The sequence below is a fragment of the Nematolebias whitei genome, chromosome 19, assembly GCF_014905685.2.
Source record: "Nematolebias whitei isolate Nwh7 chromosome 19, NemWhi1, whole genome shotgun sequence".
Lineage (NCBI taxonomy): Eukaryota > Metazoa > Chordata > Actinopteri > Cyprinodontiformes > Rivulidae > Nematolebias > Nematolebias whitei.
This window is the reverse complement of record NC_056516.1, coordinates 30,975,457-30,990,987: the sequence shown is the minus strand read 5'-3', so window position 1 is coordinate 30,990,987 and position 15,531 is coordinate 30,975,457. Positions and strand designations below refer to the sequence as shown.

The 15,531-nt window shown below is 42.1% G+C and overlaps 1 protein-coding gene across 1 annotated transcript in view; it reads left to right on the top strand.

Moving 5' to 3' along the window:
• LOC119425264 (oxysterol-binding protein-related protein 10) overlaps positions 1-15,531 on the top strand; it is an 88,758-nt gene that overhangs the window by 49,701 nt on the left and 23,526 nt on the right. The window contains exons 6-7 of the mRNA XM_037692787.1: positions 3,998-4,223; positions 12,713-12,843. Coding sequence (XP_037548715.1) covers positions 3,998-4,223; positions 12,713-12,843 — 357 coding nt within the window. The remainder of the gene's footprint in view (positions 1-3,997; positions 4,224-12,712; positions 12,844-15,531) is intronic.

Sequence of the window (15,531 nt, the reverse complement as noted above, 5' to 3'; positions counted from 1 at the left end):
GCCAGACCGGGCTTTGAGTCCAGGTTAGAAATGACCGCTCTAATCTATTTGCCTTAGAAACTCCACAACTATTCCGGTTGTTTGAAAAATACGTTAACTACCAGTAAATTTCTAATATTGTTTGAAGCATCAATGTCTACTTTAAAAAAAAAAAAAAGCATTTTCCCCACATGATTATAAGTCTCTGTAAAAAGGGGTTTCTTCCAGAATAGTTCTGATGCTGATGGAAGGAGACGGATGTGCTGTTGCGTTACAATATTAATGAATGCAACGTTCATCGCTGATAAACAACCAGATTCTTTAAGTCTCTGAGCTTCCAGTGAAAACACAAGTTTCCTTCCTTTTGTGACATTTAGACTCTGAAAGGAGTCACACTGACATACTTCTGAGAGAGGAACGTTGCGAGTCTACAGCGATAAGAGCAACTTTTGTGACTCAGAAAGTTTCAGTTTGTTTTTCAGCAGGAGCAGATCTGTGAAGATGAGTTGTTTCTGCAGTCGAGATGGAAAGGCTGATACAATTTTATGCTCAGTTGTGTGTCACCTCCTCCTACACACAAGTGAGGACATATTGGATGGTGGTAATAAAAACGACAACATTTCTATTTTTATATGCGTATCCATTGAAACCTCTCATTTATGTACTCTTAGATCCACTTATCATGTTTTTAAGTATTTTTGATTTGATGCTCCTTGTACAAATAAAACTATAAAATAAAAAGGGAAAACAATCGGAACTGTTCACATTTCTCAACCAGTATTTGGACGTCTATTCTCCTGATGACACTTTATAATTCAAACACAATGTGTCATAAACAAGTTAAAGTCTAACCGTCTTTGAAGGAATGCATATCACCCGCCACCTTTCATGCCAGAATTTTAGTTCCCAGTGACTGCCGCAGCATGTGTGTTAGTGCTCAAAGTGTGTGTTGAGGATGACTCTCGGCTACTACCTCCTCAAATTTTAGCTCAATATTGGTCAATTTTACTGACTTGGGTCCATTTTTGTTGTTAGTTATTGGTGATTAGCAGTGGCCGTTATAATAAATCACGTTGACTCTGAATGTTAATCACTTGTAAAGCGAGCTGATTTTTTTTTCAGTTCTTTGTTTGGGATGTTTTTAGGCAGAGATGTTTGTCATTGTGTAAAGCTCAAAGCATGGGTACTAATTTTACGACTGGTTCTTCTTCAGGGGTCACCACAGCGAATCTCTCTTCTCCATCTCCCTCTGTCCTCACTCCAACTACCTCCATGTCCTTTCTAACTGCATCCATATATCTCCTCTTTTTCTTTTTCCTGGCAGCTGCATTTCTAACATCCTTCTACCAGTATACCCACTGTCCCTCCTCTGGACATGTCCAAACCATCTCAGTCTGGCCTCTCTAACTTTATCTCCCAGTTGTTCAACCTGTGCTGTACCTCTGATGATCTCATTCCTAATCTTATCCAGCCTTGTCACTCCTAAGGAGAACCTCAACATCTTCATTTCTGCCACTTCCAGTTCTTTCTCCTGTCTTTTTTTCATTACCACTGTCTCCAGACCTTACAACATAGCTGGTCTCACCACTGTCTTATAAACTTTTCCTTTAAACTTTGCTGACACACTTTTATCACAAATCACTCCTGAAACTTTTCTCCATCCACTTCATCCTGCCTGGACTCTTTTTCACCTCTTTACCACACTCCCCATTTTCCTGGACACCCAAGTCCTTGAAGTCCTGCACCTTCGTGACCTCTGCTCCTTGTAGCCTCACTGTTCCACCTCCTCCCTCTCATTCACGCACATGTACTCTGTCTTAATACCTCCACCTCTCCAAGTTCTCTTCCACCAGTTCCCTGTTCTCACCACAGATCACAATATCATCTGTAAACATCATAGTCTATGGGGATTCCTGCCTGACCTCATCTGTTAGTCGGTCCATCACCAGAGCAAACGAGAAGGGGCTCAGATTCGATCCTTGATGCACTCCCGCCTTCACTTTGAAGCTATTTGTCACTCCTACAGCACATCTCACCACTGTCCTGTTGTCCTCATACATATCCTGTACCAGTCTAATATACTTTTTTTTATTATTATTACTATTCACACCTTATGTCAAAGCAAATTCCTAGTTTGTGAACCTCGTTCATTGACATGGCAATAATAAACTGATTCTGATTCTGATTTTTGGCATCCAGATTTCCTCATGCAACAAGCTGGTAAATATTCTGCTGCTGTTCTGCAGCAACAGCCACCGTGCTCTTAAAGAAGTTTTTTCAGTTAAAGGTCCTGTTGATGTTGCTGCTTGGTGATGAAATAATGTTGCAACAAACTTTTCAGTTCTTTTCAAAATGGTGCAAAACTTTAGACTAACCTGCTACCCAACAATCGCACAGCAGATCACACTTTGAACAGATTTATCACCGACTAATGAGAAAACAAACTGCACCTAAAATAAAATATGTCCGCAGCTCATTCACAAGATGCTGAACTTCATCCTCGCACAGGTCCCTGGATTTACTGGTCAGACTGTAACTCATTTAGATTTACATTTAGATTGGACTCTTGCTAATGTTTCATTATCAGATTGAACATCACCCCCCAAAAGGACTGAAGCTATATTTAGACTGCCTGATTAAAAAACAAACAGATGAATAAACCGTTTTATTCACAGAAATTGATGAAGCATCGGATCACAATAAAACACCAGACTTGCTCCTGATTACATCTACAATTCACGAGTCAGCAGTGAAAATGTGCATTAAAGCCGGAATTTATTTTAGCTGTTTAATTTTTATTCTCGTCAGCAAAAGCTACCAACAGAAAGCTCCATTCTCCGAGGAGTTTGAAGACGTCCCGGCTCGATCTGTGCCGCTCGGCTCCAGGCGCGACAGAGACATAAATATTCACAGGCCCGTCAACGATCGTTGGTTTTATTATTTAAAAACAGCTGTGCAGTTAAAATGTTATTGCACCATCACAGGGTAAATTGTGCGCTTGTTGTGGATATTTCAGATTATGATCCAGAGGAGCGAGTCAAACTAAACTTTTTTTTATGTCACGTGGCCCTGAGGTGGCTCTAAGAGTAAAGGGTGGAGGATGTGATATTTTATATTTAAATTTTAAAAAGCAGGTAAATCTGTCTATTAATAAGTTATTTGTATTTTTTTATAATGTCATATAAAGGCTTTATTTGCTGAAATGCTTCTTGTGAGATCTTGAGCCTCCTGCAGAACACCTGATTGTTTAAAAACCTGTAGCTTTTTAAAGCTCATGCTCTAAAAAAAATCTAATCTTAGTAAATTGTGTCTTTAATGAGTGAACTTTTCTTCAGGCTTGTGCATCAAATTTTGGCTCATCTTTTCATTTGACTAAGTTGTAGCCATTTTCATTTTCAGCTGTGGCCTCATTCTATGATTATTTCTAAGAGTTTAGTTAAAACATACTCTGGTTTAGGAAATATTTCGCTAACAATCACTCCTACAAAATTGCTTGTTATTCACAGTGACGAGATAAACATGCATGTCAAGATTAAACAAAAACGACCTCTACTGAGGCACCATTGTAATTTTTATTGTGAGCATTTGCTATTTTATTTTTTTAACTGGAGAAAATGATTTGTGGTTTTTTTTAGCTGCTGTTGATCCTTAAAGTGTCCTGACCGCCTGACCCTTCCATTACGGCTGGATTGGTTGTCAAAAGGCAAACCTCTCCTGTTGGATGTGTCTCAGTTAGCACATTTAATGCCCTTCCCTGTAAATCAGTGTTTTCCATAATTAATTTGAGAAATATAAAAGTTGTTTGGCTGCTCAGTGGTTTAGTGGTTAGCCCTGTCGCCTCACATTAAGAAAGTTGGGTTTATGTGTTTCTGCGTTGTTTTCTCCGTGTTCTCCGGTTTCCTCTCACAGTTCAACACGTGCCTTCAGGCCCAGGACTCCTTTGAAATTCAGATCTGGGGTTTGCCTGGTTATAAATAGACTGATTTAAAATGTGTGTTTTTTTTTTATTTGTTTGCAGGTGATGGCCCAAGCTGAGGGTCAACAGAAGAACCTGGTCCACTCCATTGACTCTCTGCCAACCAAAGGCCCGCTCTCGTGTTTGGATCAGGACCTGCTGCTGCTCAAAGCCACGTCGGCCGCCACACTCAGCTGCCTGGGAGAATGCCTGAACATCCTCCAGAGCCACAGCCAGGCGCCGCCTCCGACCCAGACCTCCCGTCGTTACTCCCACGGAGCCTCCTCCGGTGAGTCGGCCCCAGGCCTTGTTTCATGTTCCCAAACCACGTTCTCCTTGTCTTTACCGTCCTCCCCTCCAGAGTCCAGCTCGGCCCAACAGGGCCAGCTGACTCTTAACTCAAAGCTGCATTTATTTGTTAAACTCTTCTGTTGGATCATTTAGGTTGGTCAAAGTTTGTCTGTGTTGTTTTAGTTTTTCATTCATTTTTTATCTCTTCAATGTTGCATTGAAAAGTCAATATTATCTGAAATGGTCCACGTGAGATTTGGTACCAGATGGAGCTTACAGAACCCCTCATAGCATGTTGGACTGTGTTACTTGCATGTCAGGTTGAAACATGGTCGTCTTGTTGGCGAGTGAGTAAATAAAACTCATTCTACCAAAAGAAACAAACCTCCTGCCTCAAACTAGTTTTATTTTCCTGTCTGTTCCCACTGACAGCTTGAAGGTGGTTCTATAGACATAAACCTAAATGTAAATGATTGTTATTGTGATAAAAGTTTGTAAAAACACGAGACTAAAGTGGATTTTGTCCGAATCATTGTGGAAGTAATCAGCTGCTGTGGACTAATCAAATTGATGAGTTATTAGTAACTTACTAATAGCTCATCAACACCATCACTATTCCAATAACAACACATTCAGTGTAGGACAACATGCCAGTAGTCAATTACATGCCAGGGAGACAGAAAAGTGGGTGAAGAATTTATCTGACAGACAGCTCACCCAGCCGGAGACAGAGATTCTTGCCAGGGGACTGAACTTTGCGGTTGCACCAAGTAGAATTCCTCTGGTGGAGATGATCACAGCTACTGAGTCAGCCATCCGCAACAACAAAATTAAAGAAGCTGAAGCAGAACAGCTCAGAATCAAAGTTTCAGCCTGCCTCAGCAATGCCAAACCACCACCTTCCAACATCAGTAGAGAGGAGAGGGGTGCACTCACCACTCTTAGCAAGGACAAAAACATCATCATTCTCCCAGCAGACAAAGGAAGGTGCACAGTGATTTTGAACCAGAAAGATTATCATGAGAAAGTTATGACACTCCTTAGTGACTTAACCACTTATGAACCTCTGAAAAGAGATCCAGGAAGTGGTTACAAGAAGAAGTTAATAGATTGCCTGAAAATTTTGGAGCAGGACAAGGCTATTGACTATTCTGTACCACAGACTGTACCCAGGGGAGGCCACACCTAGTCTGTATGGTTTACCTAAAATCCACAAACAAGGTGTACCTTTAAGACCAATTGTTAGTATGATTAACTCTGTCACTTACAATGTTTCCAAATATCTGGCGTCTGTGCTCATCCCTTTAGTTGGCAGCTCAGAACACCACATACAGAACACCATGGACTTTGTGGACAAGGTGAGGGATGTCATCATGGAGACTGATGAAACAATGATCTCTTTTGATGTCACATCACTCTTTACATGCATTCCTGTTGATGATGCAGTAGAGGTGGTCAGTTTAAGATTAAAATCAGACACCACTCTGAGCAGCAGGACCATGCTTTCCACAGAACAACTGTGTCAACTCTTGAAACTGTGCCTGCAGTCAACCTACTTCACATATGGGGAGCAATATTATAGGCAGAAACATGGGTGTGCTATGGGGTCTCCAGTTTCTCCAATTGTTGCCAACCTGTACATGGAGGAGGTAGAAAAGAGAGCCTTGACGTCCTTTTCAGGGACACCACCAAGTCATTGGTTCAGGTATGTTGACGACACCTGGGTTAAAATCAAATCTCAGGAAGTCCAACATTTTACTGACCACATCAACTCTGTGGATAAATACATCAAGTTCACACGAGAAGATGAAAAAAATGGCAGGTTGGCTTTCTTGGACTGTGAGGTCTCAGTCTCTGATAGAGGACATTTGTAAAGAGAGGTGTACCGCAAACCCACCCACACAGACCAGTATTTGCAGTTTGACTCCCATCACCCTTTGGAGCACAAGTTAGGAGTCATCAGGACTCTGTACCACAGAGCAGACAGCATCCCCACTAACTCAGGAGCCAGGCAGAAGGAGAAATCCTACACAAGACAGGCTCTAGAGCAATGTGGATATCCTAACTGGGCCTTCCTAAAAGCAGAGAAGAAACCCAAACAGGACTCCAGTCAGCCAACAGGTGAAAAGGAGGAACCCAGACCCAGACCAGTGGTCATTCCATATGTTGAGGGGGTATCAGAGAAACTGAGACGTTTATTTTCTAAACATAACGTCCCAGTGGCTTTTAAACCCCAAAATACATTACGGCAAAGACTGGTTCATCCCAAAGATCCAGTCCCCGGCACAAACAGAGTAATGTTGTGTATGTTGTTCAGTGTCAGGAGGGTGATCAGTCTTACATTATGGAAACTAAACAGCCACTGGCCAAAAGGATGGCCCAGCACAGAAGATCAACATCATCAGGCCAGGACTCTGCGGTCTACACTCATCTCCAGGCCAGCGGTCACTCTTTCAGGGATGAAGATGTTCACATCCTGGACAGAGAGGAACGATGGTTTGAGAGAAGAGTAAAGGAGGCCATCTTTGTGAAAAGAAATCGTCCATTATTAAACAGGGGTGGAGGCCTCCGGGTTCAACTGTCCCCCTCTTACACTGCTGTGATTGCTAGTATCACTCAGCCCCCTGTGAATAGTAAACAGCCATCAGTGTGCTAATGATCCATCGTTGGGCTGATGGTCCTTCTTGATCATGTGAGCAGCTGGTTTTGGTTGTCAACAGCAAACTGGTTGATCCGCTCTGAGAAGGTGCTATTTATAAGACTGAGCTGAATACAGCACCTCAGACTGAGGAAGTCTTTCGGATGAGAGACGAAACGTATCTATATTGTTTTGCTTTGTTTTGTTTTTTGAATGTCCAGAGAACCAGATTTAACTTTTTTAGATGATGTGGATAATATCACTAATTTATTTTATAAACTCTGTGTCAAACAGTCTGTGAACGAGTATTTTCGGTTGCTGAAGCTGTTTGTAAATGTTGCCTAAAATGGGAATCTTCAGGCTTTCAATCCGGTTCTTGGCTTTGACCCAGAAAGACTTTGTGTTGGCACCAGTGTTTTGACTCAGACGTTAGGATGGTGCAAACAGAACGAGCTGGCTCTGGTTCAGCTATGGAACCCATTTGCTGATTAAATACAAGACGTTTTGTTCTAGAGGTCAAGGGTCACCGCTTGTTTGAGACATTTATTGTCCCCCGTCGCAGAACGAAAAGTGGGAAATTGGAAATACTCTTAGTCCGTCCATGTTTTGAGCATAACTTGAAAAATAAGTTCGATACTGATTACTATTTTGGTGTGTGGCTGCATCTAGGCCTAAGAAAGACCACCTATAATTGGGTTACCAAGATGGCCACCCCCATACAGTCCTGTAAACCTGTCACCCCAATCATTTGAGGAAATTGTACGTTCTAGTTTTTAAATTACTTAAAAGTAGTTTCCTCAAATGATTGTGATGGCCAAAGATTAATCCATGGTGGCCAAGGGCACCGTTGGCCACCCCCTGGCTCCGCCATTGTGCCTGATGCTGGATAAAATGACTCCCTCCACTCATCAGGATCAGTCACTCTGCCTGAGACAAGAATAAAAACATAAATAACTACAAACTACCTCTGTTCTTATCCACATTGTAACTCCTACCCACTTCTGTATCCTGCTCCAAAACCTTTAAGGCTCACGTGAATTCCCCGTTCAACTCCAGTCCAGAAAAAACACTTATTTCAAACTAAAACATTCACTATTCAAACCCCTCAACGGTGGTTGTGGGGGGGTGGGTGGGGGGGGACATCGGCGGACCGCTTGTTGAACTTTGGAAAGTTTTGCTGTGATTTGAGCATTCAGACAACTTAAGTCACAAAGCTGCCTTAACCGATTGTAGTTTTTGAAAAATAAAATTATATTGGAACTTCTATCTATGGGTTCAGCCTGCGCCCCCCCAACCCCCAAAATAAAAAAATTAAAGAAGAAAATGTTTTGTATTGTTTTTACATGCACTTCCCTTTACAAATCTCCCTCAGTGTTATTTGTACCTGAACCCAGAAGCTGAGATCCGTGACTTTGGGAGGTTTTCCCCACTCTGTGTTTGTGGGGGGGTACAGGGTCCCGCTCAGAGTCGGACCGTCATCGCTGTTTCTTGGTCTTCTCTTTGCGCCAGCTGTCGCCCTGCCCTGCACCTGTTCGTGTCACAGCGGGTGGTGTGGAGTGGGACCGCCGGGCCGCAAGTACAAACCTCTTTCCTTCCGCTGCCTGGCTGATGAGTCCTGCGGGGGTCCGGCTGCACCCCACACTCGGCATGTACCCCCCACACCGCAGTGAGGAGTTTTATTGTTGGAAGCCTCAGATCTGCGAGTGATTGGCGTATTTTTATTTCCCAGCATGAGCTGCGTACTGATTGAATGCAGCAGATTCGAAGAGTCCGGCTGGTGGAACGGGTCCAAAGCACCACCTCTGCATGGACAGGAGAACTTCATGATTGGGGGCGGGGGGGAGCATGAGGTTGGACCGAGTTTGTCCGGCACGTTGATTCCTCTGAGCTCACTGCAGTTTAAAAAGTAGAGAACCGGGAGCAGCTTTTGTAAAGAACAACCTGCCAGCTGCAAACCAGACAGCTGAATTTTAGCTGATGTGACCGAGCTGCTCGCTAAAGTTATGAACCCCCTTTTCTCCCCTCCGTCACAAATAAGAGCCTGAAATCACCACTACTCTTTATTACCAGCACATCACACATTTTCCTTTAGGGAGATACAAATCCCTAAAGGAAATGACTTCCTGGTCTGCGCTGCAGCCTAAAACATGAACCCAAAGCAGAAAATGTCTTGATATTTTGCTAAAAACAAAGGTTTGACGATGACGTCACAAAACTGTAATGGAGGAGAATCGTTTGAAACATTTTCTGCATGCAAGTCTCTCTGCACCGTTTCATCTCTGCCTTCTGACTCCGCTGCATGCTTCTATCCAACGGCACCTTTGGAAGGCCTCCGCTCATCCACAACCTCCAACGTGACAAACGGATGATCAGAGCAAGATTTCTTTTTTTTTTTGTCTCCTCAGTGAACGAAGGCAATTAAAACGGAGTGCTGGTCGATCGTCTCAGTTCGACCTTTGCGAACTACACGCCCTCGTTTCATTAAAGTTTTCATGATCGATTCCACACATGACCCTGATGTCTCAATGTTTCTGCAGAGCAGCAAGAAACATCTTCACGCTTTTCCTATTATTAAAACAAACATGCAAATTCTGTTATGTTGCACTTTCACATACTGTCAGTTAAAATCACTTTAGATTTGTTTTAAACACATCTGAAGCAAAATAATCTAAAATAATCACAATGTATACAAATAATTGTAATAATTACAGTATCTGAACAGAACCTCTGTATTAATGTATATACTATAAATTATACAGTAATGTATTTTCTGGTGTATAAGTCACATTTATTATGCGTTTATTTAATGGTCAAAACAACTTCATTTCGCTTGAGCGGCACATCCATCCATCCATCCATCCATCCATCCATCCATCCATCCGCGTTCCTCTGCCTGCACCGGCTGAGTGAAGCGAGCGTGCACCGAAGGACTCGCTGTTGCAGTTCTTGGAAATTTAAAACGTCAGTCAAAAATTGTTATAAATATGGAAAAAACAAAACAAACCATATATAAGTCGCAGGACTGACAAATCTATGCGAAAAACTGCAACGTATACGCTGGAAAATACAATACTTATAATTTGTCCCTTTGGAAACATTTATTATGGTCAAAAAGCTGTCATCATAAAAAAATCTATTAGAGCAGTTACATCATACAAACATAATCCACAATTCAGATAAAATAAAAATTTATCATCAAAAATATACTCCTAGTTTACCACACATGGGCAACCTATGGCCAGCGGGCCACATGTGGTCCTTGGACGATCTCCATCTGGTCCCCAATATTCTGAACTGAAAAGAAAACGACTTTAAAATAAGTTTCTGAAAACCTGCATTGTATCAATCAAACTTATGGAAATCTAAATTTAACATCCTGGACAAATGTATGCAAAACTTTTAGATTAATATTGGCCAAAACTTGTTGTTTCTTGCTCGGTAAGTCTTTGTGATTCTAGAATTAGACCGAACCTTAAAGATTTCAAAAAACAAACGTATAACCTTTTTATTTGTGTGTGTTGTTGCGTATTCTAAGCTAACAATATGTTGGTCACGGAAAGTATGACTTCTGTTCCTCAAAGGTGTTTAGGAGACATTTGACCAATCATGCTAATCATAAAAACTTTGAAATACCTTCTGTATTTATCCTAAAAGCTATAAAAGCTGCACACCTAAAAGGAACTACCGTAAATCCCAGAATATGCGTGCAGGCAAAATTAAAGTTATTCTACTGAAATCTGAAAATCAAAATCCAGATGAGATGATTGTTTTAAGTAACTCTATTTGGCCCTCGGGAAACAAAATGCTGTACACCAGCTCTTATTAAACCAGTCCTATTTGTGAGTTAACTTATGTGAAGAAAAATGCATGAAATAAAATGCAGTGTTGGGCAACAATGAAAATAAAGACTCAGATTTTCTTGAAGGGATGCTTATCACCCGCCATGCTTCATGCCAGATAAAAATAAAAGTCCATCCAGAAACGGCAGACCTGGAGCCGTCTGGGTCAAATCCTGAACCTGTTAGCAGACTTGCCTCACACCCTGTGCACTGATGCCAGAGGGCTGCTTTGCACTAATGGCCGTCAGCAGAGGAGCTCATGGTGCATTACTGTGTGAGTGTGTGCAGATGAGGAGAGGGCCTTATTCTGCCCCATTACCAGCACTTTGAAACAGGATCTCCTCCTGTGATGTGCGCAAGAAGCTTTTAAATGAGGACTTCAGTTTCTGCGGACCATATGAAGTCGGATGGTAATCTGAAAATGCATTACTGATGTTGCATTTTACTCAGAAGGCCTCGAAGAGGCTCTGATTTGGTTTCAGTCGGTGTTAAAAGCCTAAAGATGGCGACTCTGAGGATTTTAAACAGAAATTCACGGCAGGAGCTGTTTGTCTGATTCAACCTTTTGACTTTTCTCCAGCAGCGCAGCTTTCCTGTTTCTGATCCGACTCAGTTCAGTTTATTTCTATAGCGCCAAGTCACAACAGAAGCCGCCCCAGGTCACTGAACAGAAACATTTATATATATAAAAATAAGTTAATAACATTAATTATCTGAGGAGCAGACTGCTTTGAATTTAACTTCATCGCAGACTCTCATCTTGAGCAAGCACGAAGGCGACTGTGGAAAGGAAAAACTCCCTCCTGAGGAAGAAAGCTTCAGCAGAACCAGGCTCGGGACAAGCGTCCATCTGCTTCGACCGACTGGTTTGAGAGGAGCAGGAAGGAGGAACAGATACACAATGGCAGGTCAAGAATCACATGCTCAGATAGAAATGGTATCAAAAGAAAACTGTTCAATTTTAGCAAATCATTTTAGGAAATGAGGTCAATTTATCCTCCAGCAGTCTAAGCCTATAGCAGCATAACAAGCCAACCCTAACTATAGGATTTATCAAAAAGGAAAGTCTTAAAACTGGACAATGTGTCAGCCTCACGGACAGAAACTGGAAGCTGGTTCTGCAAGAGAGGAGCCTGAGAACTGAAAGATCGTCCTCACATTCTGCTTTTGGAAACTCTAGGAACTACAAGTAAACCTGCAGTCTGAGAGCGAAGTGCTCTGTTAGGAAAATAAGATCTCCAATATAAGATGGAGCTAGGTTGTTGAGGGCTTTGTAGGTCTCAGAACAAATGACAGAAAACTGAAAATCCTTCAGGTAAAAACTTTTTTTTTTTTTTTATCATATCTGCTCAACCTCAAGTGTGGTGGACAAATCAGCACCAAAAAATTAAAATGTGAACAATAAAGGAACAAAATGCAAAATCAGAAAATAATTTGAATAAAAAAATGCATTTAAACCTCTCTGTGTTTTTGGTTTTATGTAAAAGGTTTTAAAATAAGATTCAGTTTGGGTACGTACCACCGTCCTAAATCAAATTATTACATCTGTTTACAGGCTTCTAGATTATTTTCATCATTTGTAACATTTAAACTTGTACAAATCTCTTTTACATCTATTTTTCTCTCCTTTATTTTAATTTGCATACCCTAATTTTTAGTTCACTCATAAAACCTGACCAGTTTTTTTTGGTCAAAATTCACAATTTAAAATTTTTATTTTCAAGCAGCTTTAATTGAGTCGTAGAGAAGTTTTTCAGCTGAACATAATATATCGTTTATATTTCTGTAGCTTTTAATGACGTTGATGCTGAGCTGAAAGAAATAATCCTAGTCTAGTCCTGTTAGATCGGATCTGAAAGAACAATTTCCTGACGTCTCGGTTCCATCACTCATCCAGAAACACAATCAGACGATGCTGACGGGAGTCTCGTTTCATTTTATTGACTCTTTCATGAGAGAAGCAGAATCTGAACCCAGACCTGTTTTAACCCGGTCTTGCTGTTTTTGCAGATGGTGTTCCTGTGTGGACGGTACCAAAGTCACCTTCAGGCGAGCAGCTGAAGGACGAAGGTCTGACTCCTCTGCGATCGTCCGAGCTCTCCCCGGCCTTCAGGAGGAGGACTCTGTCCCACGGTGCTGAGGTGAGGACCACGTCTCTCTGTCCATTCTCACCTCTGGTTCTGCCTTCAGAGTGTCTGCCGCCTGCGGGTTTCTCTTCAGCTGCGTGTCACAACATACTGTCTGTCTGAAGATAAAAATATCTCCAGAGAAGCTCATCCACACTTTGCAAGAAATGGCTTAAAGAGACGAGAGCAGCCATTTAAAATCGCAGAAACGCCTAAAACAGGCGATTTTAAACCCATTTTCTTTAGCTCTTAAAGCAACAAGGTGGATAAACGTTTGCAAAGGTGAATTTGCTGCATCTGCTTGGTGGGTTCTGTCGCTGTAGTGAACCGTTTGAACCCATCTGACGGCGTCGAGGCTGTTAAAGATGTCTGCTTCACCTCCCTCGGTCTCCTGCGTTCACATCAGAGGCCCAGAAAGAGCTCGTCTGCTCTGAAGGTTTCAGCAGAGCTGCTGTCAGATAAGTGGGTCACACGGTGTGGAGGGGGTGGGACGGAGCTCATCCCAGCAGGTCTTCATAGATCCCCCTCACTCACCTGACTCTCTGCAGGAGAACGGGGCTGTCGGAGCGTTCGGACCGACCCGATCACCAGCAGGAAGTAACCACAGGTGATTCAGACAGACGGTGGGCGGCGCTCTGCAGCTTCACCTTGTTTTATAGGACAGGTTGCTGTAAAACAGAAGCTGCACTCTGACACTTGTTTCCATGGAAACATAAAATGACGTGCTTATTTGAAATGTGCTTATATACTACTTAAAATACCTCATGAACCACTGTGTGGGTTTTATTGAAATCTTTTGGACGTAACTATTAGATCTCGATGAACCTTTTTCAATTCAAGATGGCCGCCACAGCAAACTGATCACACGCAAACTAACTGATAACCTTACAGATGTTTAGCTAATAGTTGGTGTTTAGTAGCTGAGAGTTGCTAACAGAGTTAGCTCAAACTTTTGACATTTAGCGTTTGTGCCAACCCTGATCATCTGTTAGCAAAATATCTCCTAAACCACGGATTGATTTTAATGAAACTCTCATTGTAAATATTGGGTCTGCCATTGACTAGATTTTGAAGTCAAATGAAATCAAGATGGCCGCCACAGTTAGGTGAGCGTAGCCAGCACAAAAAGCTTTACCTCAGTTGGTTTTACAGATAATGAGCTAAAATTAGAAGTTATGGAGCTTCTTGGAAACACCCTCCGCCCATCCCATCATCTTGTGAGCTGGATAACTTGGGAAAAATAAATACCGACTTCTATTTTGGTGTGTGGCTGTTGGGCTTAGGTTGCCATGTCAAAATCCAAGATGGCCACTGCCATACTTTATGTTTTTGTAAATCCACCGCCCCTATCATTTCTATGCTTTCCAGTTTTCATAATACTTAAAAAGTACATTTTCCTCAAATGATTCGGGCCAAGGCCACCACTGGCCACCCCCTGGCTCCACCACTGCACATTTCTCCCTCCACTCACCAGCACCCGTCACTCCCTCTGTTCTTCTCCACAGATTAACTCGCTCCATAAACATTCAGGTTTACTCGCTTTAAGTTCAGCTCCAGTCCAGAGAAACACTCTTCTCGAACGACAAACATTCATCGTTCAAATCCGTCAGCGACGGGGGACGTCTGCGTACGGCTTGTTTGTATTTTGATGTTTTGAGGACTCGCTTGGTGCTTGTACGAATCATAAAACGTTCATTCTAATCGAGCAGACCCTCAGCTGTCGATGTGCTGATGAATGACGGCGTTCTTCGGCTCTGAGCAGCTGAAGGAACCAGACGGTTCAGGAGTCGTCTCCTTCACTGCGTCTCCTCGTCCTCCTTGTCAAAGGTTAGGTTAATTATTAGAGGCTGATTGGTAACTGCCTGCTGAATTCTCCCGTCAGCTCTCGGAATGAGCCGACACTAATTTTGAGCCGACCCAGAACAAATCATTGGCGTCGGAGACACAGATCTGTGCTCACACCAGTCCAGTTGATGATCCGTTTGAGTTGTCTCCAAAGTGTTTAAATATTACAGAGAAATATTAGAAATTATTCTCTGGTCTCAACCAACGCTCACCAGTTTGTAGATGGCCGTCCATCCTGAGCCCGGTTCTGGTTCTGCTGGAGGTTTCTTTCTGTTAAATGGAAGTCATTCCTTTCCACTGTCGCCATTGAGCTGCTCAGGATGTGAATATTTGACTGTCTGCTGACTTCCTTCGATAACTCTTAGAAACTTTTACATTATGACGTGAATTATTGTTTCTGATGACTCGAGTTTATAAATAAATTTAAAAAAAATTTGTTAATCGACATTTAGTCATTAAAGAGGACAGACAGGTTCGTGTTAAAACCTTTAACGAGTTCTTAGAAAATAAAAATGTTTCAGGGCGACTTCAGACATTTTCATCTTGTTCAGACCCTCCTTCAGAACCACACGTAATCTGATTTTATGAATATTAATGCTCTGAAACGAGTTACTTAACCATCTGAGGTCTCTTGCCTTCTTCTAATAAGAGTTCATCACAACGAGAGAACTGGTGATTCTGTGGGAAAGTAGAATATATTGTTGAATTCTGAGCAATCACTTATTCATTTCTCTAAAGTTTGACAGATTTTGGCCTTTGACCTTTAATGGTTCTGCAGCTCCATCCGCTTTCATTAAAGCCTTCAAAGAAGCTCCTGGTGGTGTTTGAGGAGGCAGCACAGAGGGTGAAATATATAAA